The sequence below is a fragment of the Ascaphus truei genome, chromosome 8, assembly GCF_040206685.1.
Source record: "Ascaphus truei isolate aAscTru1 chromosome 8, aAscTru1.hap1, whole genome shotgun sequence".
Lineage (NCBI taxonomy): Eukaryota > Metazoa > Chordata > Amphibia > Anura > Ascaphidae > Ascaphus > Ascaphus truei.
In genome coordinates this window covers 41,962,261-41,985,126 of record NC_134490.1, presented here as the reverse complement: position 1 = coordinate 41,985,126, position 22,866 = coordinate 41,962,261, and the positions used below count along the sequence as shown (strand labels likewise).

Sequence of the window (22,866 nt, the reverse complement as noted above, 5' to 3'; positions counted from 1 at the left end):
CTGGGTGATTGGGTGAGGTGACGGGGTGATTGGGTGACTGTGACGGGGTTGGTGACTGACTGGGTGGGTGACTGTGACTGGGTAGGTGACTGTGATAGGGTGGGTGACTGTGACTGGGTGGGTGACTGTGACTGGGTGGGTGACTGTGACAGGGTGACTGTGACAGGGGAGGGTGACAGGGGAGGGTGACTGTGACAGGGTGACTGTGAAAGGGGAGGGTGACAGGGGAGGGTGACAGGGGATGGTGATAAAGTGACTGTGACAGAGGAGGGTGACAGGGTGACTGTGACAGGGAGGGTAACTTGACTGACGGGAGGGTGACAGGGTGACTGTAACAGGGGAGAGTGACAGGGTGACTGTGACAGGGGAGGGTGATAGGGTGACTGTGACAGGGGAGGGTGACAGGGTGACTGTGACAGGGGAGGGTGACAGGGATGGTGACAGGGTGACTGTGACAGGGAGGGTAACTTGACTGTGACAGGGGAGGGTGACAGGGTGACTGACAGGGGAGGGTTACAGGGTGACTGTGACAGGGGAGGGTGATAGGGTGACTGTGACAGGGGAGGGTGACAGGGTGACTGTGACAGGGAGGGTAACTTGACTGTGACAGGGGAGGGTGACAGGGTGACTGTGACAGGGAGGGTAACTTGACTGTGACAGGGGAGGGTGACAGTGACAGGGGAGGGTGACAGGGTAACTGTGACAGGGGAGGGTGACAGGGTGACTGTGAAAGGGAGGGTAACTTGACTGAGACAGGGGAGGGTGACTGACTGGGGGGGTGTCCTACACACCCACACACACTACATGATGCAGGCAGCTCCCCGCCTCCCCCTGTACCCACCGTGTGCTAACCGCGACCGCCACTGCCCCGCTCCCCCCTCCCCTCCCCGCGACAGCCACTGCCCCGCTACCCCCCACTGCCATCTCCCGCGCCGGCATCCCGCTCGCCCCCGCGCCAGGCGAGGGAGCGTCGGAGGTAAAGGACTGCATTGCCCACTCCAGAGGGAAGAAACATCACCAACACACCTCCCGGCTCGGGCGGGCATATGCCAAAAGATGGAGGATCAGGAAGCCGAACTCGCGCCCCCTCCCCTCACACACAAATCTAAGTGTACGTGCCGGTGGCCGCACGGGACACGCCAGGGGGGCCGCAGGGGACCGCACAGGACACGCCAGGGGGGCCGCAGGGGACCGCACAGGACACGCCAGGGGGGCCGCAGGGGACTTGCCAGCGGGGCCGCACGGGGGGGGCAAGAAAGGACCGCAGGGGGGGGAAAGAAAGGACCGCAAGGGGGGACAAGAAAGGACCGCAAGGGGGGACGCACGCACTGGAGGTAGGGAATAACAGAATACATACCTTTTCCTGAATTGAAAAGGAAGGGCGGGTTCAATTCCCAGCCTGGCTGCTGTGGGGGGAAATAAAAATTCCTGGCAGCACGTCGTCGCGTCACACCAATCAGGAAGACGGCAGCGGGAGCAGGGGGGGAAGGAGAAACACCCGTACGGGCAGGGGGAGGAAAAATACCCGCACTACTACCTCCCGCCCTGTCCGGGCAGCAGGAGCAGGGGGGGAGGAGAAGAGAAACAGTGTATTTAAATTGCATTTCATTCCCCACACCTCCAACTTCTGTCCAAAATCCTCCATGACCGGATCAGTGCAGGAGCTGACACAATTATACAGGAGGATATTCAGTATAGAGGAGGAACAGATGCAACAGATGCACACACACACCCCTCCCCTCTCTCACCCGGGCTCCATCCCGCGTCACAGCCAATCAGCTAGAGGGATTTTTTATTTAATTTTTTTTTCCGAGCATTGGATTTTTTTTTTTCTGGCAGAGCAGGGGAAATGTTACTGGCCACGAGCCAATTTCAGATCGCAGCTGGCGAGTGGGCGAGTGGGTTTGTCGAGCACTGGCTATAGATGGATAAATATATGGTAATGTAATCTATGTAACACTAATGGCGTCTTTTTTTAACTTCCACACGTTTCTCAGCTGAGCTCAACACCATTGCTCCGATCATCTCCAACTTCTTCCTGGCCTCCTACGCTCTCATCAACTTCTCCTGCTTCCATGCTTCATTGGCTAAGTCCCCAGGTACGCATCACTTCCAGACATCTCGGGAGGCTTACAGTAATCTAGGTGGGCAAGAGCCAATATGCAGTGTGAGAATGGAAGGTGGTATATATTTTATCTATATAGTTTCCTTCTGTATTGTATTCTATCAGTGAGAATGATTGCCCTTTATTAGATTGTTTACTTTGCTGGAAGGGCAGGTGTCTATTTTATGTATAGTGTATCATCCAGAATTGCATTCAATTAATAAGAAAACATTCCCTTTATTTGGGTAACTATGGATCATTCCTGCAGTACTGCTTGTTTAGCAATACATGACGATATAAAAACTATAGAACGTACAGTATGCACCATTATTGTCAATTTGTGCTGCTTCTAGAACACCGTGATTGTGCAGTGTTTTAGGGATTCCAAGGCAAGCGGCAAACAGATGTTTAAGGGGTTAAATCCTAGTGGATAACACTTTTTTTTTTAATATAAGTCAGACACCTGGAAGTATTTTTATTTATTTTGTATACTTCGTAAATACAGTATAACGTAACACATTATGCTACAATGAATATTGAATATTATTACCATTAATATTGTAGCACGTAAAGCGATCGAGCACTACCAGTATGGTAGTCCTACCCCGAGATGGAGGCAGCTCAACAATAAAATCCATGGATAGATCGGTCCAAGGATGGATAAGCATAGGTAATGGCTGGAGAAAGCCACATGGTGTTTGAGGCTCCTTAGTCTGAGCGCAGACAGTGCAGGCTGCCACAAATTCTTTCACATCTCTGCGGATCTCCAGCTACCAAAAGATGCGCTCAAGGAAGTAACAACTCTTCCACACCACTGGATGATGAACTATCTTGGATTGGTGACCTCATTGTATCACTTCTCTTCGAAATTGGGGGAACAAAGCGGTTGGAAGAATGTGTGGACTTTGACCTCAGATCTTCTGCCTGGACCTGAGATCCGTTCAAGACGAAAATATTGAAGGGATGACTTGCGAAGAAGGAATGATGGCAGCCTGATTTAATTCCTCAGAACCATCGGGAGAGAATTGCCTTGATACAGTGTCCGCTTTGATGACAGATATCACAAAATTAAACCTAGTGACGAAAAGTGCCCATCTAGACTGACATGTCCCGAATCTTCTTGCTCCTTCAATGTTTTCTAGGTTCTTGTGATCCGTAAAGATTGCGATAGGAGAAAATGTCCCTAGCAGTAGGTGTCTCCATTCCTCGAGGGCCATTTCAATGGCTAGCAGCTCCCGATTGCCGACGTCATAATTCTTCTCCGTGGCTGAGGAGTTGTTTAGAGAAGAAGGCACAGGGATGGAGTTTTCCATGATTTCCCTACATTGGGAAAGAACAGCTCTGGCTGTACCTACCTCTAGCACGAAGGGTTATGTAGGATTTGGATGGATTAGTACCGGAGCAGAGGAAAAGGCAGACTTTAGTTTCCCGAAAGCCAGTAGAGCCTCAGAAGGCCATTTAGTAGGATCTGCCCCCTTCTTGGTAAGGGCTGTGATGGGCAAGACTACTTTGGAGAAGTTTCGGATAAATCGCTGGTAATAATTGGCATTTAAAAAACCATTGAGTAGGTTTGAGACCTACCAGTTAAGGTCCAATCCAGCATTGCCGATACTTTTGTTCGATCCATCTCGAAGCCAAGAGAAGAAATGAAATAACCAAGGAAGGAAATCTTCTTCTGCTAAAACTGGCATTTTTTGAGCTTGGCGAAGTGTGAATGGTCCCGAAGTCTTTGGAGAACCAATCTAACCTGTTTCCGATATTCGGACAAAGATTTGGAAAAAAATAAGGATATCGTCCAGATACAAAATGAGAAACTGGCCAAGTAGATCCCAGAAAATCTTGATAATAAAGTTCTGAAACAATGCCGGGGCATTGCACAACTCTAATGACCAGATACTCATTATGGCTGTCACGGGTATAAAAGACCATTTTCCACTAGTCAACTTCCTTGATCCGAATCAGGTTGTATGCCCTTCAAGATCTAGCTTGGTGAAGATAGAAGCTCTGCGTAACCGGTTGAAGAGTTCGGAGATAAGGGGTACAGGGTAACGGTTCTTTACCGTAACTCTATTTAGACCTCTGTTATCAGTACAAAGTCTGAATGATCCGCTCTTGTTGGAAACAAAGAAGAATCCAGCTCCAGTGGGAGAAATAGATCTGCATATAAAACTCCCGCTGAGTTTCTCCGAAATGTATTCTCGCATAGCCTTGGTTTCTGGCTCTGAAAGTGGATATGTGTGACCTCGAGAAGAAATGGCCCTTGAGAGAAAATCAATGGCATAATAGTAGGTATGATGTGGAGGTAACTCCTATTACTTGTTTCTTGTTGAATACATCGACAAATTCCTGATGGGGAACAGGAAGGCAAGACTAGGAATTCGCGGTCTATGAAATTCCCTGCTACTCCGGAAACCACAGAGCGTTGCGGGTGATGGAAGCTGGTCCCTAGGAAAGTGAGGATGGCAGATGGAGATTGTGATGGTGGAGGAAAAGTAGAAATACCCAGAGAATATTCCTCTAACTTCCCTGGGTGCTGGAGTTTCCCTGATTTTTTAGGGAAGTTTCCGCAACGTGACCTTTGAGTCCATAGTACAAACACAGACCTGTGGATCTTCTACTTTTCTCCTGCTCAGGTAATTTCGTATTGCCCAACAGCGTGTATTCTTCATCCGGAAGAGGAGGTGTTTAGAGGTTCTAGGAGTACGGCCCCGCTCAATTTTCCATTCTAGTATCCGGAGATCCATCCTGATACAGAAAGCGATTAGTTCCTCCAGTTCCGGGGGGTGTCCCGACAGGTCAGTTCATCCTTTAAACACTCGGAAAGCCCCTGCCAAAATGCCGTCACCAGAGCTTCATTGTTCCACCCTGTCTCCGCAGCAAGGGTACGGAATTAAATCGCAAACTGGCCCACCGTCGTGTTCCCTGACGACGAAGAAGCGATGAGAGAGCTAAAGACACCCGACCTGGGGCATCAAACACTCTTGAATGCTTGTAAGGAAGGACAGAAAGTGATTAATAAGCAGAGACTCCCTTTCCAACATGGGAGAAGCCCATGCCAAGGCTTTGTCAGTAAGTACTGTAAAGAGATTACATATGCTACCCTGACTCGGTCGGTGCGTGCAAGACATGAAGGGCTGGAGTTGAAACTGAATAGAACATTGATTCAGGAATCCTCTGCACATAGTGGGATCTCCTTCGTAATGAAGAGGTGCTGGGATCCGTTTTTCTCTGGGTGTAGGGGGTGATGCTCCCAGTACGGACAATGTGGGAGTAGAACCCACCTTGGAGGGTGTCCAACCGCGTGACAATGGCCTGAACAGAGCTGACTATGAAAGTCAAGTGTTGGTTTTGCTGGGTGAGACGTTTCTCGTGTTCTCCGATTAAATGTCCTTGGAGAGAAAGAGCCCTCTCTACCTCAGCAGGATTCATTTTTTTTGGACCGAACAAAATAAAACGGTACTCATCTCAGATCAGGAAGTGAATTCACAGGACTACGGTAGGGGTTTACATTCACTGACGAGAGCCAGGGTACAGAGTCCTGTTTAGAGGTAAAGTTGTCAGGTTGCCACAGAGGTGAAGGGTCAAGATCAAGGGAATCCACAACCCGCAAAAGATGTATTTCACTTTGCAACGATGTCGCAAGCGACCTGGCCATTGATTGGTTCGTAGGCTGTCACATGTGGCGACATGCCTCTGAAAAATCAAATTTTACCGGCTTCAAAATTATGCGTCGCTCCGTCACATCGCACTTCCTATAATCGCACGCGACGGCGGCAATACATTTGTTTTGCTGCTACGTCTCCAGCACTATAAGCGCAGCCTAACACGGCTGGGACTGTAAAGAGACAGGAACCGTGCTCGGCAACTTCCTGAAGGAAATGCAGTCTTAAATAGAAGGTTGCCAGGATCCAAAATGGCCTAGTGAGTCAAGCTCCAGAAAAAACAGGACTGGAGTGCAAAATCCGACACGGACCATGCAGAATTCTTACAAAAGTATATTGAATTAATTTGAATAGTGTTTATTTGTCCACATATTTTTTTTATTTTAATCTTTTTTATTGGTTTTTGCAGGGTTTAACAATTTTTTCTTAATCACATTACATTGGTCATCAAATTTTCACAGTGAAGTATTTCTCACATTGCACAGAAAACTTATAATGGACGAGGAATACCTTAATTTTTGTACTTCGACATCCTTACATATAGAGTATCCTACTTATTATTTTTAATTTTGTAGCGTATAATTGACAACCCTTTTTTAATTCCCTTTAAAAGATTTAGAAAGGACAGAAATAGGTTAGAGATGAAAGAGGAAAAAGAGAAAGGGGAGCAGGGGAAAGGAAGGGTGGGTACGGGGAGGGGGCGGAAGTAGTGCCGCTCATGTTAGGTGAGGTGGGGGAAGGGACGGCGCCAGGACAGGACATCGTCTGTCGTCGTGCCTCCCCCCCCCCCACTGATCCTCCCCCCCTCTCCCCCAGTCCGGCAACATCGTCTGGACTCCAGTTCTCTTATTTGTCCACGTATTTTAAGAATGTTCCTATAGGTACATTGAGAGTTTATAACTTTGTTTTTTCCAGAAGAAGCAATTGTTCTTTTAAGTTGTTAACTGGTTTCAAACAATTCTTCTTCTTTTTTATCAGAGACTTCTGAAATTATTACTCCTGTAAAAAATGGTCTCACCTGCTTCACCATCTACGTTAGGAGATAAATATTCCTCAGTAGACTTAGATATCCTGTCTACTACAAAAGGGTCAAGTAACAGAGTAATTTAAATCCAAGTTTTATCAAAGCTTGATCTTCATAAATCTTGAATTTGTAGGGAGATTAGGGCGTGAGCTGACCATAAAATACATCCTATTGTGGAGGAAGACACGTGAGACATAATAGTTTGAGAAATAAAAATATAATCAATTCTGTAATAGGTTCCATGCGATGCTGAAAAGAAAGTAAAATCTTTCTTATTAGGGTGTTGAAGGGGCCATGAATCAACAAGGTTTAATTTCTCAATAAATTGTTTCAGACACGATACTTTTGTGGAGGGCATTGTTGTAGTCTTTGAAACGATTTGTCAAGCAGCGGGTCCACAAAGGTATTCAAATCACCACCCATTATCGACGGATATGAAGGGGGATTCGGCAACACTTCAACAAGAAAGGCTTGCTGATTAGTGTTTGGCACGTAAATGGAGATTAAGAATATAAACTGTGTTCTAAAGAAAACCCTTTAGGATTATGTATCTGCCCTGTGAATCTTTTGTGGGCTGTATGATTTTACATGTTACTGTACATATTTTTTCATGCAAAAGCCTAAACCATTTATATTTGAGGTGGCAGACAGTAAAATTGGGGGAAAATGTTTATCCTCCAGATGTTGGTCAGATATATTTACATTTGTTTCCTGTAAGAAACAAATGTCAGCTTCAGTCTTCTTAAATTCGGAAGTAACCAATTTCCTTTTCTTAGGATAATCCAGTCCATTACTAATTACAACAGGGTTTAAAAGGCAGACTCTTTTGTCAGTTGTTCCTGAACCAGCAGGAGAGCTGGACCACAGGGGATTTGCCTGTAACCAGCTGGGACTTGTACTCAGCACTAAGCTCCAAGCTGATAGAGACCCATGCTTCCTGAATCTGAGAGGGCTGAAGGATTCAAGTTGCCCAGAGTTGTTTGGGGGACTGCAGGACTCCACAGCCTGCAAAAATAAGTTGCCCAGAGGATATTCCTGGGAAATCCAGGGCTTCACCCCCTGTAATCAAGTTAAAGGCTCACGCTGCCCACAGGAATTTTCCTGGGAACTGCAGGACTCCACACCCTGCGAGAAAAGGAGCCAGAAAGAAGCCACATCCCAGAGGATGTACAGTACCTGGGATGGAGGACGACTTGCCTCCATAGATATAGTACGGACTGAAACAAGCTTGATGTACTACTTGTGCTCTAAATGTCTGCGAAGCTGTTTCCCTTCTATACCTGCATAAACGACCCTGTCCTGAGAATTAATTGGTGTGAGTCCCTTACTGACCCAACAGTGAGGTGTCTATGTTACAATCTTATATAAACATTGAAAACCCAAAACCTGTATTTCTCTGGAACATTAAGAGACCGTCACGTAGGTTCAATTAAATGGATCAGAGATTTTTTTTGCTTTCATCTTAATCATGCTTTCTGGTCATTTAGGTAAATGCTACTGACTTTCTCCTGTATCGGGAGTTGAAGAATCATCACAGACTATTGCTTGTTTGGAAGGTTTGAGTTGTTTCAAAATTTCAAGACCTTCAGGCTTAAGAAGTTGCATTCTTTTCCCTTGCAAGTTGGACGGAAAGTTGAAAAGGGAAGCCCCATCTGAATGCAATTTCATTTTTTTGTTCCTTAAAGAACCCGTTAATGGCATCAATGCTCTTTTTCTTTTTTTGAAGAGAATGCAATCAAAGGTCTGCATATATACCGAATAGCATATCTTTACAATTGTGCGTTTTTGTTTCTTGAGACCTTCATAACCAACTCTTTTTTTAAATTTTTATAAAAGATTGGAATCTCGCAGTGATGTTGCAAGGTTGATAAAAATGGCAAAGGCCTTCCCAAAGTTTTATGGAGGTGTTCAAATTACATAGTGGTTGGGTTTCATCCATTAATATGGAGTTGAGGAGGTTTTCCACTGAGTTGAATATATCATTCCCTATCAGTTCTGGAATACCTTTAATTCTTATTTTTACATCTCATTCTGTTTTCTAAATCATCTTGTAACTGCAGAGATTGATTTTTCTCTCTCTCTAAATGAATTATTATGTTAAGATATTGCTGTTTCGTTATTACTTAAATGTATACTGAAATCACAAATTTCTTCTCTAATTTCACCAATCGGATTTAACATTTCATCTTTGATAGAACTATAGAATTCATTATTTGTCTTAATTTGCTCCACCCAATAAATATTTATCTCAAGAGCTTTTTCATATCTCCTTTAGTCAGAGGTAAATCATCTCTTGATTTATCTGCAGCAATAAAGATTCACGGGTATATATACTGTACAGGTTTCTCGCACAACATACCCCCTTCCCCCCCCCCAACCCCCGATGGCGATTTAATGAGTTCAGATCACATATTTGAATTCATTACCCATGGAGACTGTGATGGCAGATACAATAGATTTGTTCAAAAAAAAGGTTGGACATCTTTTTAGATGGGAAAGGTATACAGGGATATACCAAATAAGTATACATGGGAAGGATGTTGATCCAGGGATTACACCGATTGCCAATTCTTGGAGTCAGGAAGGAATTAATTTTTCCCCTTAATGGGGTTTTTTGTTTGCCTTCCTCTGGATCAATAAGTAAGAATACAGAATAAAGTATCTGTTGTCTAAATTTAGCATAGGTTGAACTTGATGGACCTATGTCTTTTTTCAACCTCATCTACTATGTAACTATGTAACTATGTAACATATTGAGTTGTACAAGGATCATTACAGTAACATCTGACAATATTGTGGTGTCTGTTTGAACAGTGTACAATGTAGTGGGCAACGCAGTTTCTTTTAGTGTCACTCTTAGGATTCTAGATTAAATTGTGTTTAGAGAAAATATGGTTCCTTTTAGCACATGATATTACTGTAGAGAACACTTTTTCAGTAAAATATAATCTGCATAACTAGCATTTCTCTTGGGGGAAAGTTGCTGCACCTGTCTGGAGGGTAATGAAGAGCTTATTGTGAGCACATATTATTCCTCAGTGCAGTATGTACAATCCTGCCCCCTACTCAGGCCTTCAAGAGGTGTTTCTCAGTGCACCAAGCCACATGCACTACCTCTGTGTCCCCGATGGACCAGGGCTGATTGCTATTGTTCCGGCTCTGTTGTGTGTTATCTACTCAGTTCAGGGTCCGACAGGAGTTGAGCTCCTCCCCTTTCCCGTTAGCCCCTGCACAAGGATTTTGTTTCTGCAGGGGAGGTCCGCTCTTTCCGAGGCTGTCAATGAGTACTTCACCCACCTCTCGGCACTCCACAAGCCTGGCCGTATCTCTCCACCATGCCTTCGGCATCCTCGGGCGGAGGTGATCAGATAAAGAGAGGGGGGAGGAGAGGGAGTCCAGTGTGTCAGGCAGGAAAACCTATGCGTCTAGACGTTGAGAAAGGTCTGCTGTGTTGGACGGAAACGTTGGATAAATACTAACCACTTTACCACTATTTTTGAGTGCTACTCTTTTTCGCTCGCTTTCTATGAACTACACAGTAATATAAGAACAAAGGGAGTAGCCAGAGGAAATGAATCCACTCCTACGTCTCATCTCACCGTGTTTGTAAACTGACTTAAAAAAGGATTTAAAAAAAACTTACAGTATGTGAGAAAGGTGTCAGTCACCCAGATTTAGCTTCTTACCTGCTTCAATGCCAGAGCAACGCATAGCAGGACCCTCTGGTAGAGAAAGGGTGGAAACCTGTCACTGATTGATTTTTCTTCTGCACCTTTTTATATAGGTTTCCAATAGTAGCAGCTCCTGTTTGCTCTGGTATCCTGTGGTCAGAGTACTGTACAGTCAAGATGTTCCCATCAAACAAGTAGAGAACAGAGCAGCAGGCGGATATGAATAATAAAATGGCTAGAGGAGGCTGGAAAGGTCACATCATTAGAGTGTGATACAGAAAAGCAGGAAAAACACTGAGCTCTTTAACTGTAGTCCCACTTGAGAACATATCTATATTGGACTCGAAAAACCCTCTCATCCACTCAGCCGGGATGAGTGGAAAACTGGAGGTGACTTATGGAGCTTAAATTTTTTTGTCAATCACCACTCTGCTTTCCAGAGCTGCACCCATGATGCCTTATATAGCGCTATGCAAGGCATTGTGTCGCGTGACTTCGGAAGCAGAACAGTGATTGACATTTCTTCAAGAGAGAGGTTCTGCAGTAGGCTTGAGCCCAGATCCACAAAGTCAGGGCTCATAATGTTATGTTATCAAAATCGGTAATGGACGTTAAATTCCCTGAGGTTAACGCCAATACACAAAGCTAATTATATGCAAAAACACCATCCGTTGGTAATCTCATTCGAATATTGCTCTCTCTCCCGCCACTAAAAAAAAAGTATTGTTAATACATACAGGAAACTCTTTTGCATATACAGTAATTAGCAATAATGTCCGTTATACAGGTAGCAGAGCAGGGGCCTGTTAAGGCAGAAAACGGCACTTTGGGCTTTGGTCCCGCTGCGGCCGGCGGCACGCGAGGCCGCGGGCCACCAGCTGCTTGCCTCTGTTTTTGATGTCCCCGCTGGCTCCTTCCAGCGTGGCTGACTGCGTGCTGTGACGCGTCAGCCAGCCGGAGCTACAAGGAGCTTGTGATTTCGGCAAGTGCCTCGTCACGTGGCATGCAAAGGAACCAATCACGGATTGGATCCCAGCAGCCAATCCGATTTCCCCCCCCCCCACACCTGCTCTGATCCCGCCGTTCCATTCACCCTCCCGTTCCGATTTCCCTGCTCTGATCCCCCCCCCGTTCCATTCACCCCCTGCTCCAATTTCCCCACTCTGCTCCGATCCCCCTTCCGATTTCCCTCCTGCTCTGATCCCCCTCCGATTCGCCCCCACCCGGGTGTATTTGTGTGTGTGAGTGCCTGTGTGTATGTGAGTGCCTGTGTGTATTTGAGTGCCTGTGAGTGTGTGAGGGTGCCTGTGTGTGTGTGCCTGTGAGTGTGTGAGTGCCTGTGAGTGTGTGAGGGTGCTGAGGGGGCCGAGGGTGCCATGGAGCTGCGGGGGCTGAGGGGCAGCTGCAGTGCTGCGCTGTGGGGCGATCCCGTCCCCTCGCGTCATGGCCGCGCCCTCCCACCCGTTTTGGCCATGCCCCCCCGCGCCGGAAAAAAATTCGCCACAAATCTCTGTGTAGTGAATTACACGCGCCGCCGGCAAGCAAGGCGGTCGTGCGGGCGTGTGCAGCGGGGCCTTAGCCTAACACTGCATTACTGAGCTTTGAAGATACCAGTCAGCACTTAATGATGCATTAACTTAGGTTCATACCTCGTTAAGTCAATAACGGAGCTTTGTGGATCAGGGCCTGTGTGTTTTATGCGCTGGCCCCCATGGTGGATGAGTGGCCTCCTGCCGTAGACCATTACAGGTATAAGAAAAAAAATGAAGGCCCCTCTGTGTACATATAAATATATCCAATCAAGGGCACACTACTGACTAGCTACAGTGAGTAAAGTACTTCACTTTGAAAACAGTGACTCTGCCTTTGAAGCAGGAGAGTCTGATTCAACTCCCAGTGTCCACTCCTTGTGACCTTAGGCAAGTTACTTTATCTCCCTGTGCCCAAAAGTAGTTTGTAAGGTCTATGAGGCAGAGGACTTATTATGCTTGCAAAATTGTAAGTATAGAGCTGCATACACTGTCAGCACTATAAAAGGGGGGGGAATCAAGACGTGCTGGTTTATAAATGTACCCCTATCTCTATCACAGGCTGGAGACCTGCGTTTAAGTATTACAACCTGTGGGTGTCCCTGTTCGGAGCAGTGCTATGCTGCGGAGTGATGTTTGTGATCAATTGGCAGGCAGCTCTGCTCACCTGCATTATAATCCTGAGTCTGTATATATACGTGACCTACCAGAAGCCAGGTGAGTTAAATACTTAGTCCTGTTTCATAACCTAAAATGATTTAGATATTAAGTAACTAATGTATTTACAGCTCATATAGTAAACATATATCTAAATGTATACAGTACTGTACGTGTATATACTGTATATATTATATTATATTTGGTTAGACAGGCTTAAAGAAGTTGCAGTACTTCGCCTGATCCTAAAAACAATCTACATTTAAAGGTACAATCTCACATAACTGGCCGAAGAAACAACCAATTGTACACAATGTAACAATTTAATTGGCCTCCTTAAATTAATCTTTGCTCTTAGCATAGTTAAATTAATTTAAGCAGGCCAATGAGATTGTTAAATATTTTATAAAATAAGTAGCTTTTTGACTGGCTCCGCAGGATTACAATTTTCCTATGAGCGTTTAGTAACTGAGGCTGGAATTTACCTCACAAGATTGTATATTCAAGACCAAACACTTAACCACTACACCTCAAGTCCTAGAACCCTGAATACTTGCTGAAGATAAAAGTAAAGGGGAAGGGTGCTTCTTGGCTGACTGCTTTCTCCTCTGTGCTCGTGGTATATTTGCAGATGTGAACTGGGGATCGTCCACGCAAGCCCTCACTTATCTCAATGCACTGCAGCACTCTATTCGTCTGTCCGGGGTGGAGGATCATGTCAAGAACTTCAGGTAACAAACACCCCTTGTTCCTCCTGTAATGGGACTCTTATTTCTAAGGTTTTCAACCTGTGCTCAGTAGGACCGTGGGGGGGTACACCAGTGGCTGTGAAAGCAAGTTGGTAATGGAAGCTATTGTACTTTTCATTTGGTCCTACATGGGACTGACCCTTTAACCCATTAAACATGTCATGCCATTATGTCACATCCTATGTAAAATTAACCCTTTAAACCAAGGGTGTCAAACTCATTTCATATGAGGGACCTGATTCGATTTCATAGAATTCATTCGGGATATGCGTACCCTACATTTTCAAAATACGCATATATAAAACATAGGAGTTTGGCTGTATGCTAGATGCCTGCATTAAGCTTATTCTTCCCCCTCTTTTTCTCCCTCACTCCTCCCCCTTCTCTCTCATGTCCCTGCCTTCTCTTTATTTCTCTCCCCACCTTCCACACTCTTATACCCCCTCTACACTCTTAATATCCCCACTCTACACTCTTAATATCCCCCCTCTACACTCTTAATATCCCCACTCTACACTCTTAATATCCCCCCTCACACACTCTTAATATCCCCCATCACACACTCTTAATATCCCCCCTCTACACTCTTAATATCCCCCCTCTACACTCTTAATATCCCCCCTCACACACTCTTAATATCCCCCATCACACACTCTTAATATCCCCCCTCACACACTCTTAATATCCCTCCCTCACAACTCTTAATATCCCCCCTCATCCACTCTTAATATCCCCCCCAACCACTCTTAATATCCCCCCTCACACACTCTTAATATGCCCCATCACACACTCTTAATATCCCCCCTCACACACTCTTAATATCCCTTCCTCACCAACTCTTAATATCCCCCCTCATCCACTCTTAATATCACCCCAACCACTCTTAATATCCCCCCTACCCACTCTTAATATCCCCCCTACCCACTCTTAATATCCCCCTTACCCACTCTTAATATCCCCCCTCACCACTCGTAATATCCCCCTCACCACTCTTAATATCAACGCTCATCAACTCTTAATATCCCCCCAACCACTCTTAATATCCCCCCTCACACACTCTTAATATCCCCCCCTCGCCAACTCTTAATATCCCCCCTCATCCACTCTTAATATCCCCCCAACCACTCTTAATATCTCCCCTACCCACTCTTAATATCCCCCCTACCCACTCTTAATATCTCCCCTACCCACTCTTAATATCCCCCCTCACCAATTCTTAATATCCCCCCTCTACCCACTCTTAATATCCCCCCTCACCCACTCTTAATATCCCCCCTCACCCACTCTTAATATCCCCCTCACCCACTCTTAATATCCCCCTCATCCACTCTTAATATCCCCCCTCTACCCACTCTTAATATCCCCACTCTTAATACCCCCCCCCCACCACCCATTCTTAAAGAATATAATATAATATTATTCACTTTGTGGTGGGTGTGGGAGTTTGAGCTTGCTGGGTATCTGTGTTAACCTATGTCTCTTTGGAGGCTGTGGCACCTCCCCCCAGAGCTCACTCCTCCTCCTTCACCCTTTTAACTTGGAAGGTCATTTAACTAAATAACCAATTATTATTATTGAAGTATTTTACTTTATATGTTTTGTCAATTGGATGCAGCATTGGGCACCCCCTGTCTCTTGTTATATACAATTGCCACGCTCAGTAGCTCTCTGGTTGACATAAATATATATTCACTTTGTGGTGGGTGTGGGAGTTTGAGCTTGCTGGGTATCTGTGTTAACCTATGTCTCTTTGGAGGCTGTGGCACCTCCCCCCAGAGCTCACTCCTCCTCCTTCACCCTTTTAACTTGGAAGGTCATTTCACTTGCTGCAGGAACAAGACCCATTATGGTTTTTTCCCCTCTCACAGAGGTAAAAGGAAGGGTTCACAGTGTAGTGTAGGACCTGCATTATTTTGGTTATACCTTGACGTTGGTATGCAGGCTTATGACGCCTTTGGCCAAAGGGTTAACTAAATAACCAATTATTATTATTGTAGTATTTTACTTTATATGTTTTGTCAATTGGATGCAGCATTGGGCACCCCCTGTCTCTTGTTATATACAATTGCCACGCTCAGTAGCTCTCTGGTTGACATAAATATATATTCACTTTGTGGTGGGTGTGGGAGTTTGAGCTTGCTGGGTATCTGTGTTAACCTATGTCTCTTTGGAGGCTGTGGCACCTCCCCCCAGAGCTCACTCCTCCTCCTTCACCCTTTTAACTTGGAAGGTCATTTCACTTGCTGCAGGAACAAGACCCATTATGTTTTTTTCCCCTCTCACAGAGGTAAAAGGAAGGGTTCACAGTGTAGTGTAGGACCTGCATTATTTTGGTTAGACCTTGACGTTGGTATGCAGGCTTATGACACCTTTGGCCAAAGGGTTAACTAAATAACCAATTATTATTATTGTAGTATTTTACTTTATATGTTTTGTCAATTGGATGCAGCATTGGGCACCCCCTGTCTCTTGTTATATACAATTGCCACGCTCAGTAGCTCTCTGGTTGACATAAATATATATTCACTTTGTGGTGGGTGTGGGAGTTTGAGCTTGCTGGGTATCTGTGTTAACCTATGTCTCTTTGGAGGCTGTGGCACCTCCCCCCAGAGCTCACTCCTCCTCCTTCACCCTTTTAACTTGGAAGGTCATTTCACTTGCTGCAGGAACAAGACCCATTATGTTTTTTTCCCCTCTCACAGAGGTAAAAGGAAGGGTTCACAGTGTAGTGTAGGACCTGCATTATTTTGGTTATACCTTGACGTTGGTATGCAGGCTTATGACGCCTTTGGCCAAAGGGTTAACTAAATAACCAATTATTATTATTGAAGTATTTTACTTTATATGTTTTGTCAATTGGATGCAGCATTGGGCACCCCCTGTCTCTTGTTACATTCTTAAAGAAGCAATCCAAGCTGTTTAAAAAAACAAAAACATTATTATAGGATTGAAGCATGTGGTCTCTGGAGCTGAACCCCATTAATTTGAGGTCAGGGGACCACCTTCTTCCAGAGATACTTACCTCAGAAGGGGGTGCCAGTATCTCCTGCAGTTTTTTGCCATTTAATACTCCCGAGTCACATGGGCCAATAGGAAGCCGCTGGGTGATGTCACAGCTTCCAATTGGTCCATAGGCTGCAGGAGCTTTGAAAAGTTTCCATAATGTGAAACCAGGAGTGGCTACAGGCAGCTTCTACGAAGGTCAGTATCTCCGGAAGCAGAGGGTCCCAGGAGCAGAAATTAATAGGGTTCAGGTCCAGAGACCTCCTGCTTAATCTTGTAAAAAAAAAAAGGCATCGATTGCCGCTTTAATATCCCTCACACACGCTCTTAATATCCCCAGCAGTCACACCCTCTTAATATCACCCCCAAACTTAATCTTCCCCATCACCCTTAATATCCTACCTGTCACGCTAATATCCTCCCCTGTCACCCTTAATATCCTACCTGTCACCCTTAATATCCTACCTGTCACCCTTAATATCCTCCCCCGTCACCCTTAATATCCTACTTGTCACGCTAATATCCTTCCCCGTCACCCTTAGTATCCTGCCCCGTCACCCTTAGTATCCTCCCCCGTCACCCTTAGTATCCTCCCCCGTCACCCTTAATATCCTACCTGTCACGCTAATATCCTCCCCGTCACCCTTAATATCCTACCTGTCACCCTTAATTTCCTCCCCCGTCACCCTTAGTATCCTCCCCCGTCACCCTTAGTATCCTCCCCGTCACCCTTAGTATCCTCCCCCTTCACCCTTAATATCCTCCCCTGTCACCCTTAATATCCTCCCCCGTCACCCTTAATATCCTCCCCCGTCACCCTTAGTATCCTCCCCCGTCACCCTTAATATCCTCCCCCGTCACCCTTAATATCCTCCCCCGTCACCCTTAATATCCTCCCCCGTCACCCTTAATATCCTACCCTGTCACCCTTAGTATCCTCCCCCGTCACCCTTAATATCCTCCCCCGTCACGCTTAATATCCTCCCCATCACCCTAAATATCCTCCCCGTCACCCTTAATATCCTCCCCCGTCTTGCTCAATATCCCCCACTCGTCACCTTTAATATCCCCATGCCCACACTTAATATTACCCCCCTGCACTCTTAATACCCTCCCCCCCCCACACAGACACTCACACTTAATACCCCTCCAGCACTCCTATTTGCCCGGCAAGCCTCGCGACAGTTCCTGCTGCATTCATTGTGGTAGCAGCATGGAAGAGGCATTACAGGCCCCTCCTCCACACCAGCTCTCCCCTCATGTCCCGGTAGCTGGTGTCCGGGGGTCTGGCAGGCCACATGTTTGACAGCCCTGTTTTATACCATTAATCATGTCATTGTCATTAGGTCACTTTGGTACGTCCTATTTAAAGCAACAATTTAAGGTTGTACAATGTTTTATTTCATTTGCATTATTTAAGCCTTGTTTACATTAAACATACCTGTCATTTGGTTCAATTGGGTTCTACTTGGGACTACTTAAATGCCATATTGTCCTCTCCCCTCAGACCTCAGTGCCTTGTCCTGACAGGATCCCCAGTAACACGTCCAGCCTTAGTGGACCTGGTGCACTCCTTTACCAAAAATGTGGGTCTCATGATCTGCGGACACGTACATGTGGTGAGTCCGGCGCGTCATAATTACGTGCTCAGAGTCTCCGAGAAAATAGACTGAGGGATTTGTAGCAACTAAAGTATTGTTCTAAAAACAGGTGCAATTTGTGTTATTTTAACTCTGTGTCACTTTACATCAATGTATTAATGGTTTTTGTTCAATTTCTGCCCTCTTGTGTCAGTGAGACTTCTGTGGAGTGGTTATAGTAGCATGGGGAGGGGAATGACCTGATAAGTGTGGTCTTGCCATTGTTGTATAAGGGGATCTGCTGACTGCTTTGCAGGGATCGCGCGGACACTGTCTGAAGGAGATGACCTTAAACCAGGCCAAGTACCAGAGGTGGTTAATCCAGCGCAAAAAGAAAGCCTTCTACTCCCCTGTATGCGCTGAGCAGTTTCGCCAGGGTGTGCTCTACCTGCTCCAAGTAAGTGGTATATTAATAATAATATGTAAGCATTGCCAACTAACTCCATAGGGGGAAAATGATCCATTCTTCAGGTCTTACCACCAGTTTCGAAGAAACTACCAAAATGGGAATGCAATTCCAGGACTGGATCGTGAAAACATAGAATTTGACTGCAGATAAGAACCACTTGGCCCACCAGTCTGCTCGTTTTGTATCTGCTGTGAAACCTCAGACCTTATTAGATCCTTTGGTTTCTTTCATATTTCTTTCCCCTTGTGTCTATCGCAAAAAAAAAATGTCATCTCTTTACTCTCTTCTGGGTGGTTATTCCATGAATTTACCACCCTTTCCGTGAAGTACCTCCTCACATTTCCCCTGAGCCTGCTACCCTCCAGCTTCAGAGCATAACCTCTTGTTCTAGCTTTTCTCTTCCTCTGAAATATGCTTCCTTCCTGGTGTTAGTTGTCAGGACATAAAATGAATATAATAATAATGTGTTACTTTTATAGCGCTGACAGCGTTCATGGGGCAGTACATAGAATTTTGCGGAATTAGTCAATGCTCAAAGGCGCTTGCGATTTAATTTTGCTGCCGGAGGTATTAAGGAGTGACTTCCCCAAGGTATTAAGGAGAGATACCAATGGGATTCAAACTGGGTTCATGCACTCAAAGGTAGTGATATTACCACTGTGCTACTCCAGCTCCTTCAGACATAAGCAATTGCTCTGAGATCAACTAGTAAAAGGGGGTCTTTGAAGTCATAATTATTCCATTAAAATGTTTTTGCACTAGACCAGGGGTGCGCAAACTTTTCCCCCTGCGCACCCCTACCTGCTCGCCTTACCGGCTCGCGCCCCCCTCCTTCTTGTCTTCGGCGGCAAATGACGCCATGAGGTCATGTGACGTCACGTGACCCCTGCGGCGTCATTTGACACTGCGCCGCCGAAGACAAGGTTGGAGACATTGCAGAGGCCTCACGCGATCCCCGGCATTTAATTTAAATGCCGTGGGGAAGAGCGTGGGGCCTCTGCAACCGTCGCACCCCCCCTGAAAAATCTTGCGCTCCCACTTTGCGCAACCCTGCCATAGACCAAGACTAGTTAACCTGTGACTGCATCTTCGACATTACCTTTTTTTATGCTTCTGCACTTATTTAATTGTATGCTTTTTTCCCCTTAAGCATTATTGCCCACTTGTTGAGCCTGAAACTCAGTTGGGTAAACGACTGCAGTAGGTAGTCCCACTTTACCATTATGGCAGCAGCTATTGTATGTTTTAATTAAACTTTCTCTCCCTCCAAGATATCGACCGTGCTGAATGGGACATACGACATTCATTAGGATCTAAATTATGGCGAGCTGATGGAAATACGTTTTGTGTTTCTGCAGCAACTGCTCTGAAATGAATTGACCCTACTGAGCTTTACACTCTTTCCTACCCCTGTCAGCCCATCTTTGTCATGGAGCCGCATTTTGGGCTTTACACTCTTCCCTGTTCCGGTCAGGCCACTTTTTTTGCCGAGAAAAAGAGATTGGGATAGAGTGAGAGAGAGGATGAGAGAGTGAGAAGGGGGAGAATGAGAGGGGGAGTGTAATAATGAAATAGTTGGACAACTAAAGGTACGCAGGCTTGGGTTGGTAAAACATGTTGTGGGCTGGTACACTTTTGGAAATTATCTGCAAGACTGATATTTATTTGATATTATTATCGTTTATTTGTAAAGCTCCAACATATTCCGCAGGGCAGTACAACGGGATACAGAGTTATGTATATTACAAGAAAACACTTACATGCAAGTTACATAGTAGATGAGATTGAAAAAAAGACATATTGTATGTCCATCAAGTTCAACCTATGCTAAATTTAGATCACTGATACTTATTCTATATTTGTATTTACAGTATTTTGATCCCAGTGAAACATCATCTAATGATATCTCATAAGGGAAAAATTAATTGTTTCCTGACTACAAATAATGGCACTTTTTTGTTGTATCCAAATATTGGCAATAAGATTTCTCCCTGGATCAACATTCTTCCCATGTTTACTTATTTGGTATATCCCTGTATACCTTTCCTTTCTAAAAAGATATCCAACCTTTTTTGAAAATGTCCATTGCATCTGCCATCACAGTCTCCATGGGTAATGAATGTCACATTTAACTGCCCTTACTGTAAAGAACTTCCTTTGTTGCTGGTGAAATCTCCTTTCCTTCAACCTTAAGGCATGACCCTGTGTTGTTTGTACTGTCCATATGAATAAAACATACAGGACCCCTATAAGCTCATATTGAACCCCCAAAGTAACCACAACATATATATATGCGTTAAACAGAAGAAGAGAAAGGAGCCCAAAATTATAGCACTCTAGTATACCATATGAATATACAAAAATACACAATTTATTTATTAACTGTCACAGAACAAATATAAAAGAAAGCATAGAACACAATATCTCAGATGAGAAAATCACAACCCAAGCAGAGGGGGAGATTATACTACAAATGTAGCACATAGCTGCAGTATGGAGAAAATAGCTATATCCAGCCTATCAAATCACCCACTAGACAATTAATGGGAATAATATAAAATGGTCCCTAGAAGGCTGAACACAGCTATACAGCAATCAAAAGCTGTGGGTGAAGGACTCATGAAACACATTCCACCAAAGCATGAAAAACACAGTGTCAAAGAAAAAGCATGGAGCAGCTGCTCAAAGTATAATTACGTGTCCCTAAGGGGGGACAGACCAGGGGATCCTGCCTACAGCACCCACTCCTACGCGTTTCGGCCAGATGCCTTCAACTGGGAGTGGTGGGGTAGGCAGGATAACGTGCAAACTTAAAAAGGATTGTAATTATGCCTCAAAACGCCGTCACCTGGTGAGAATTTGCATGATACATATTATCTGAATAGCTTACAGGAGTGTTCATTGAAAACCTACCCACTCCGCATGTTTCCAAAGACGTCATTGGCATAAGCCCAGCAGTACAATATAGTGCGACACTATCCCTTCAATTGGGCACTTCCCCGTGTGAGTTGAATCACCTGCCAGTTATGCCCAATTGAAGGGATAGTGCCGCACTATATTGTACTGCTAGGCTTATGCCAATGACGTCTTTGGAAACATGCGCAGTGGGTAGCTTTGTTCAGCCTTCTAGGGACCATTTTACATTATTCCCATGAATTGTCTAGTGGGTGATTTGATAGGTTGGATATAGCTATTTTCTCCATACTGCAGCTCTGTGCTACATTTGTAGTATAATCTCCCCCTCTGCTTGAGACCCTATTGGGTTGTGATTTTCTCATCTGAGATATTGTGTCCTAATTGATTTGCATGTTAGTGAGCGATTGCCATGTTTTACGTACAGGGGATCTATGCCTGATTTTATATATTCTATGCTTTCTTTTATATTTGTTCTGTGACAGTTAATAAATAAATTGTGTATTTTTGTATATTCATATGGTATACTAGAGTGCTATAATTTTGGGCTCCTTTCTCTTCTTCTGTTTAACACATTACTAGGCCCAGGTAGCACCACTGACATACTATTAAGTATCTATATTATTGCAGTCAGTATTTAGTTACCTTTATCAGTCTTGTGGATGCGGGGTCCGCCCTCTCTCTTAGCATCTTATACTATATTAGTGAAAGCACTGTATGTTTGCCTGCCTGGATGTCCGGTGTCCCTAGGGGAAATCTCATTGGTCCCTTGGGTCGCCCGCCCCCGCACACCTCTCATTGGCCTGAGGCGGAGTGACGGCCCACACACACACACACACACACACAACACAGCAGCTCTATACACACACACACACACAACACAGCAGCTCTATACACACACACACACACACACACAACACAGCAGCTCTACACACACACACAACACAGCAGCTCTATACACACACACACACACAACACAGCAGCTCTATACACACACACACACACACACACACAACACAGCAGCTCTATACACACACACACACACACACACACACACACACACACACACACACAACACAGCAGCTCTATACACACACACACACACACACACACAACACAGCAGCTCTATACACACACACACACCCTCTGTCCGCCCCCTCCCCCCCCTCACACAACACAGCAGCTCTATACACACACACACACACACACAACACAGCAGCTCTATACACACACACACACACCCTCTGTCCGCCCCACTCCCCCCCCCCTCACGTGCGCCGTCCTGCACTGGCTCCGGACGGGAAGCGCGGCCCTCCTACCCCAGCCGGTCCCTTACCTCCCCGGCGCTACCACCCGCTCAGGTAAGTCACTGCGCGTCCCGCCTCAGCCTCAGGCCCACTGCGCGTCCCGCCTCAGCCTCAGGCCCACACACACAGGGTGCTTCCTACCGCCGCTCAGCCAGACGCCACATCGAGCGGGCGCCGGGGGGGGGGGGGGGGAGCACG

The 22,866-nt window shown here is 45.4% G+C and overlaps 1 protein-coding gene across 2 annotated transcripts in view; it reads left to right on the top strand.

Moving 5' to 3' along the window:
• Positions 1-22,866, top strand: part of LOC142501593 (solute carrier family 12 member 2-like) — a 155,114-nt gene that overhangs the window by 102,310 nt on the left and 29,938 nt on the right. For both annotated transcript variants that reach the window (XM_075611663.1, XM_075611662.1), the window contains 5 exons: positions 1,998-2,099; positions 12,552-12,707; positions 13,279-13,378; positions 17,907-18,018; positions 18,296-18,436. In XM_075611663.1, the coding sequence (XP_075467778.1) occupies positions 1,998-2,099; positions 12,552-12,707; positions 13,279-13,378; positions 17,907-18,018; positions 18,296-18,436 (611 nt within the window). The remainder of the gene's footprint in view (positions 1-1,997; positions 2,100-12,551; positions 12,708-13,278; positions 13,379-17,906; positions 18,019-18,295; positions 18,437-22,866) is intronic.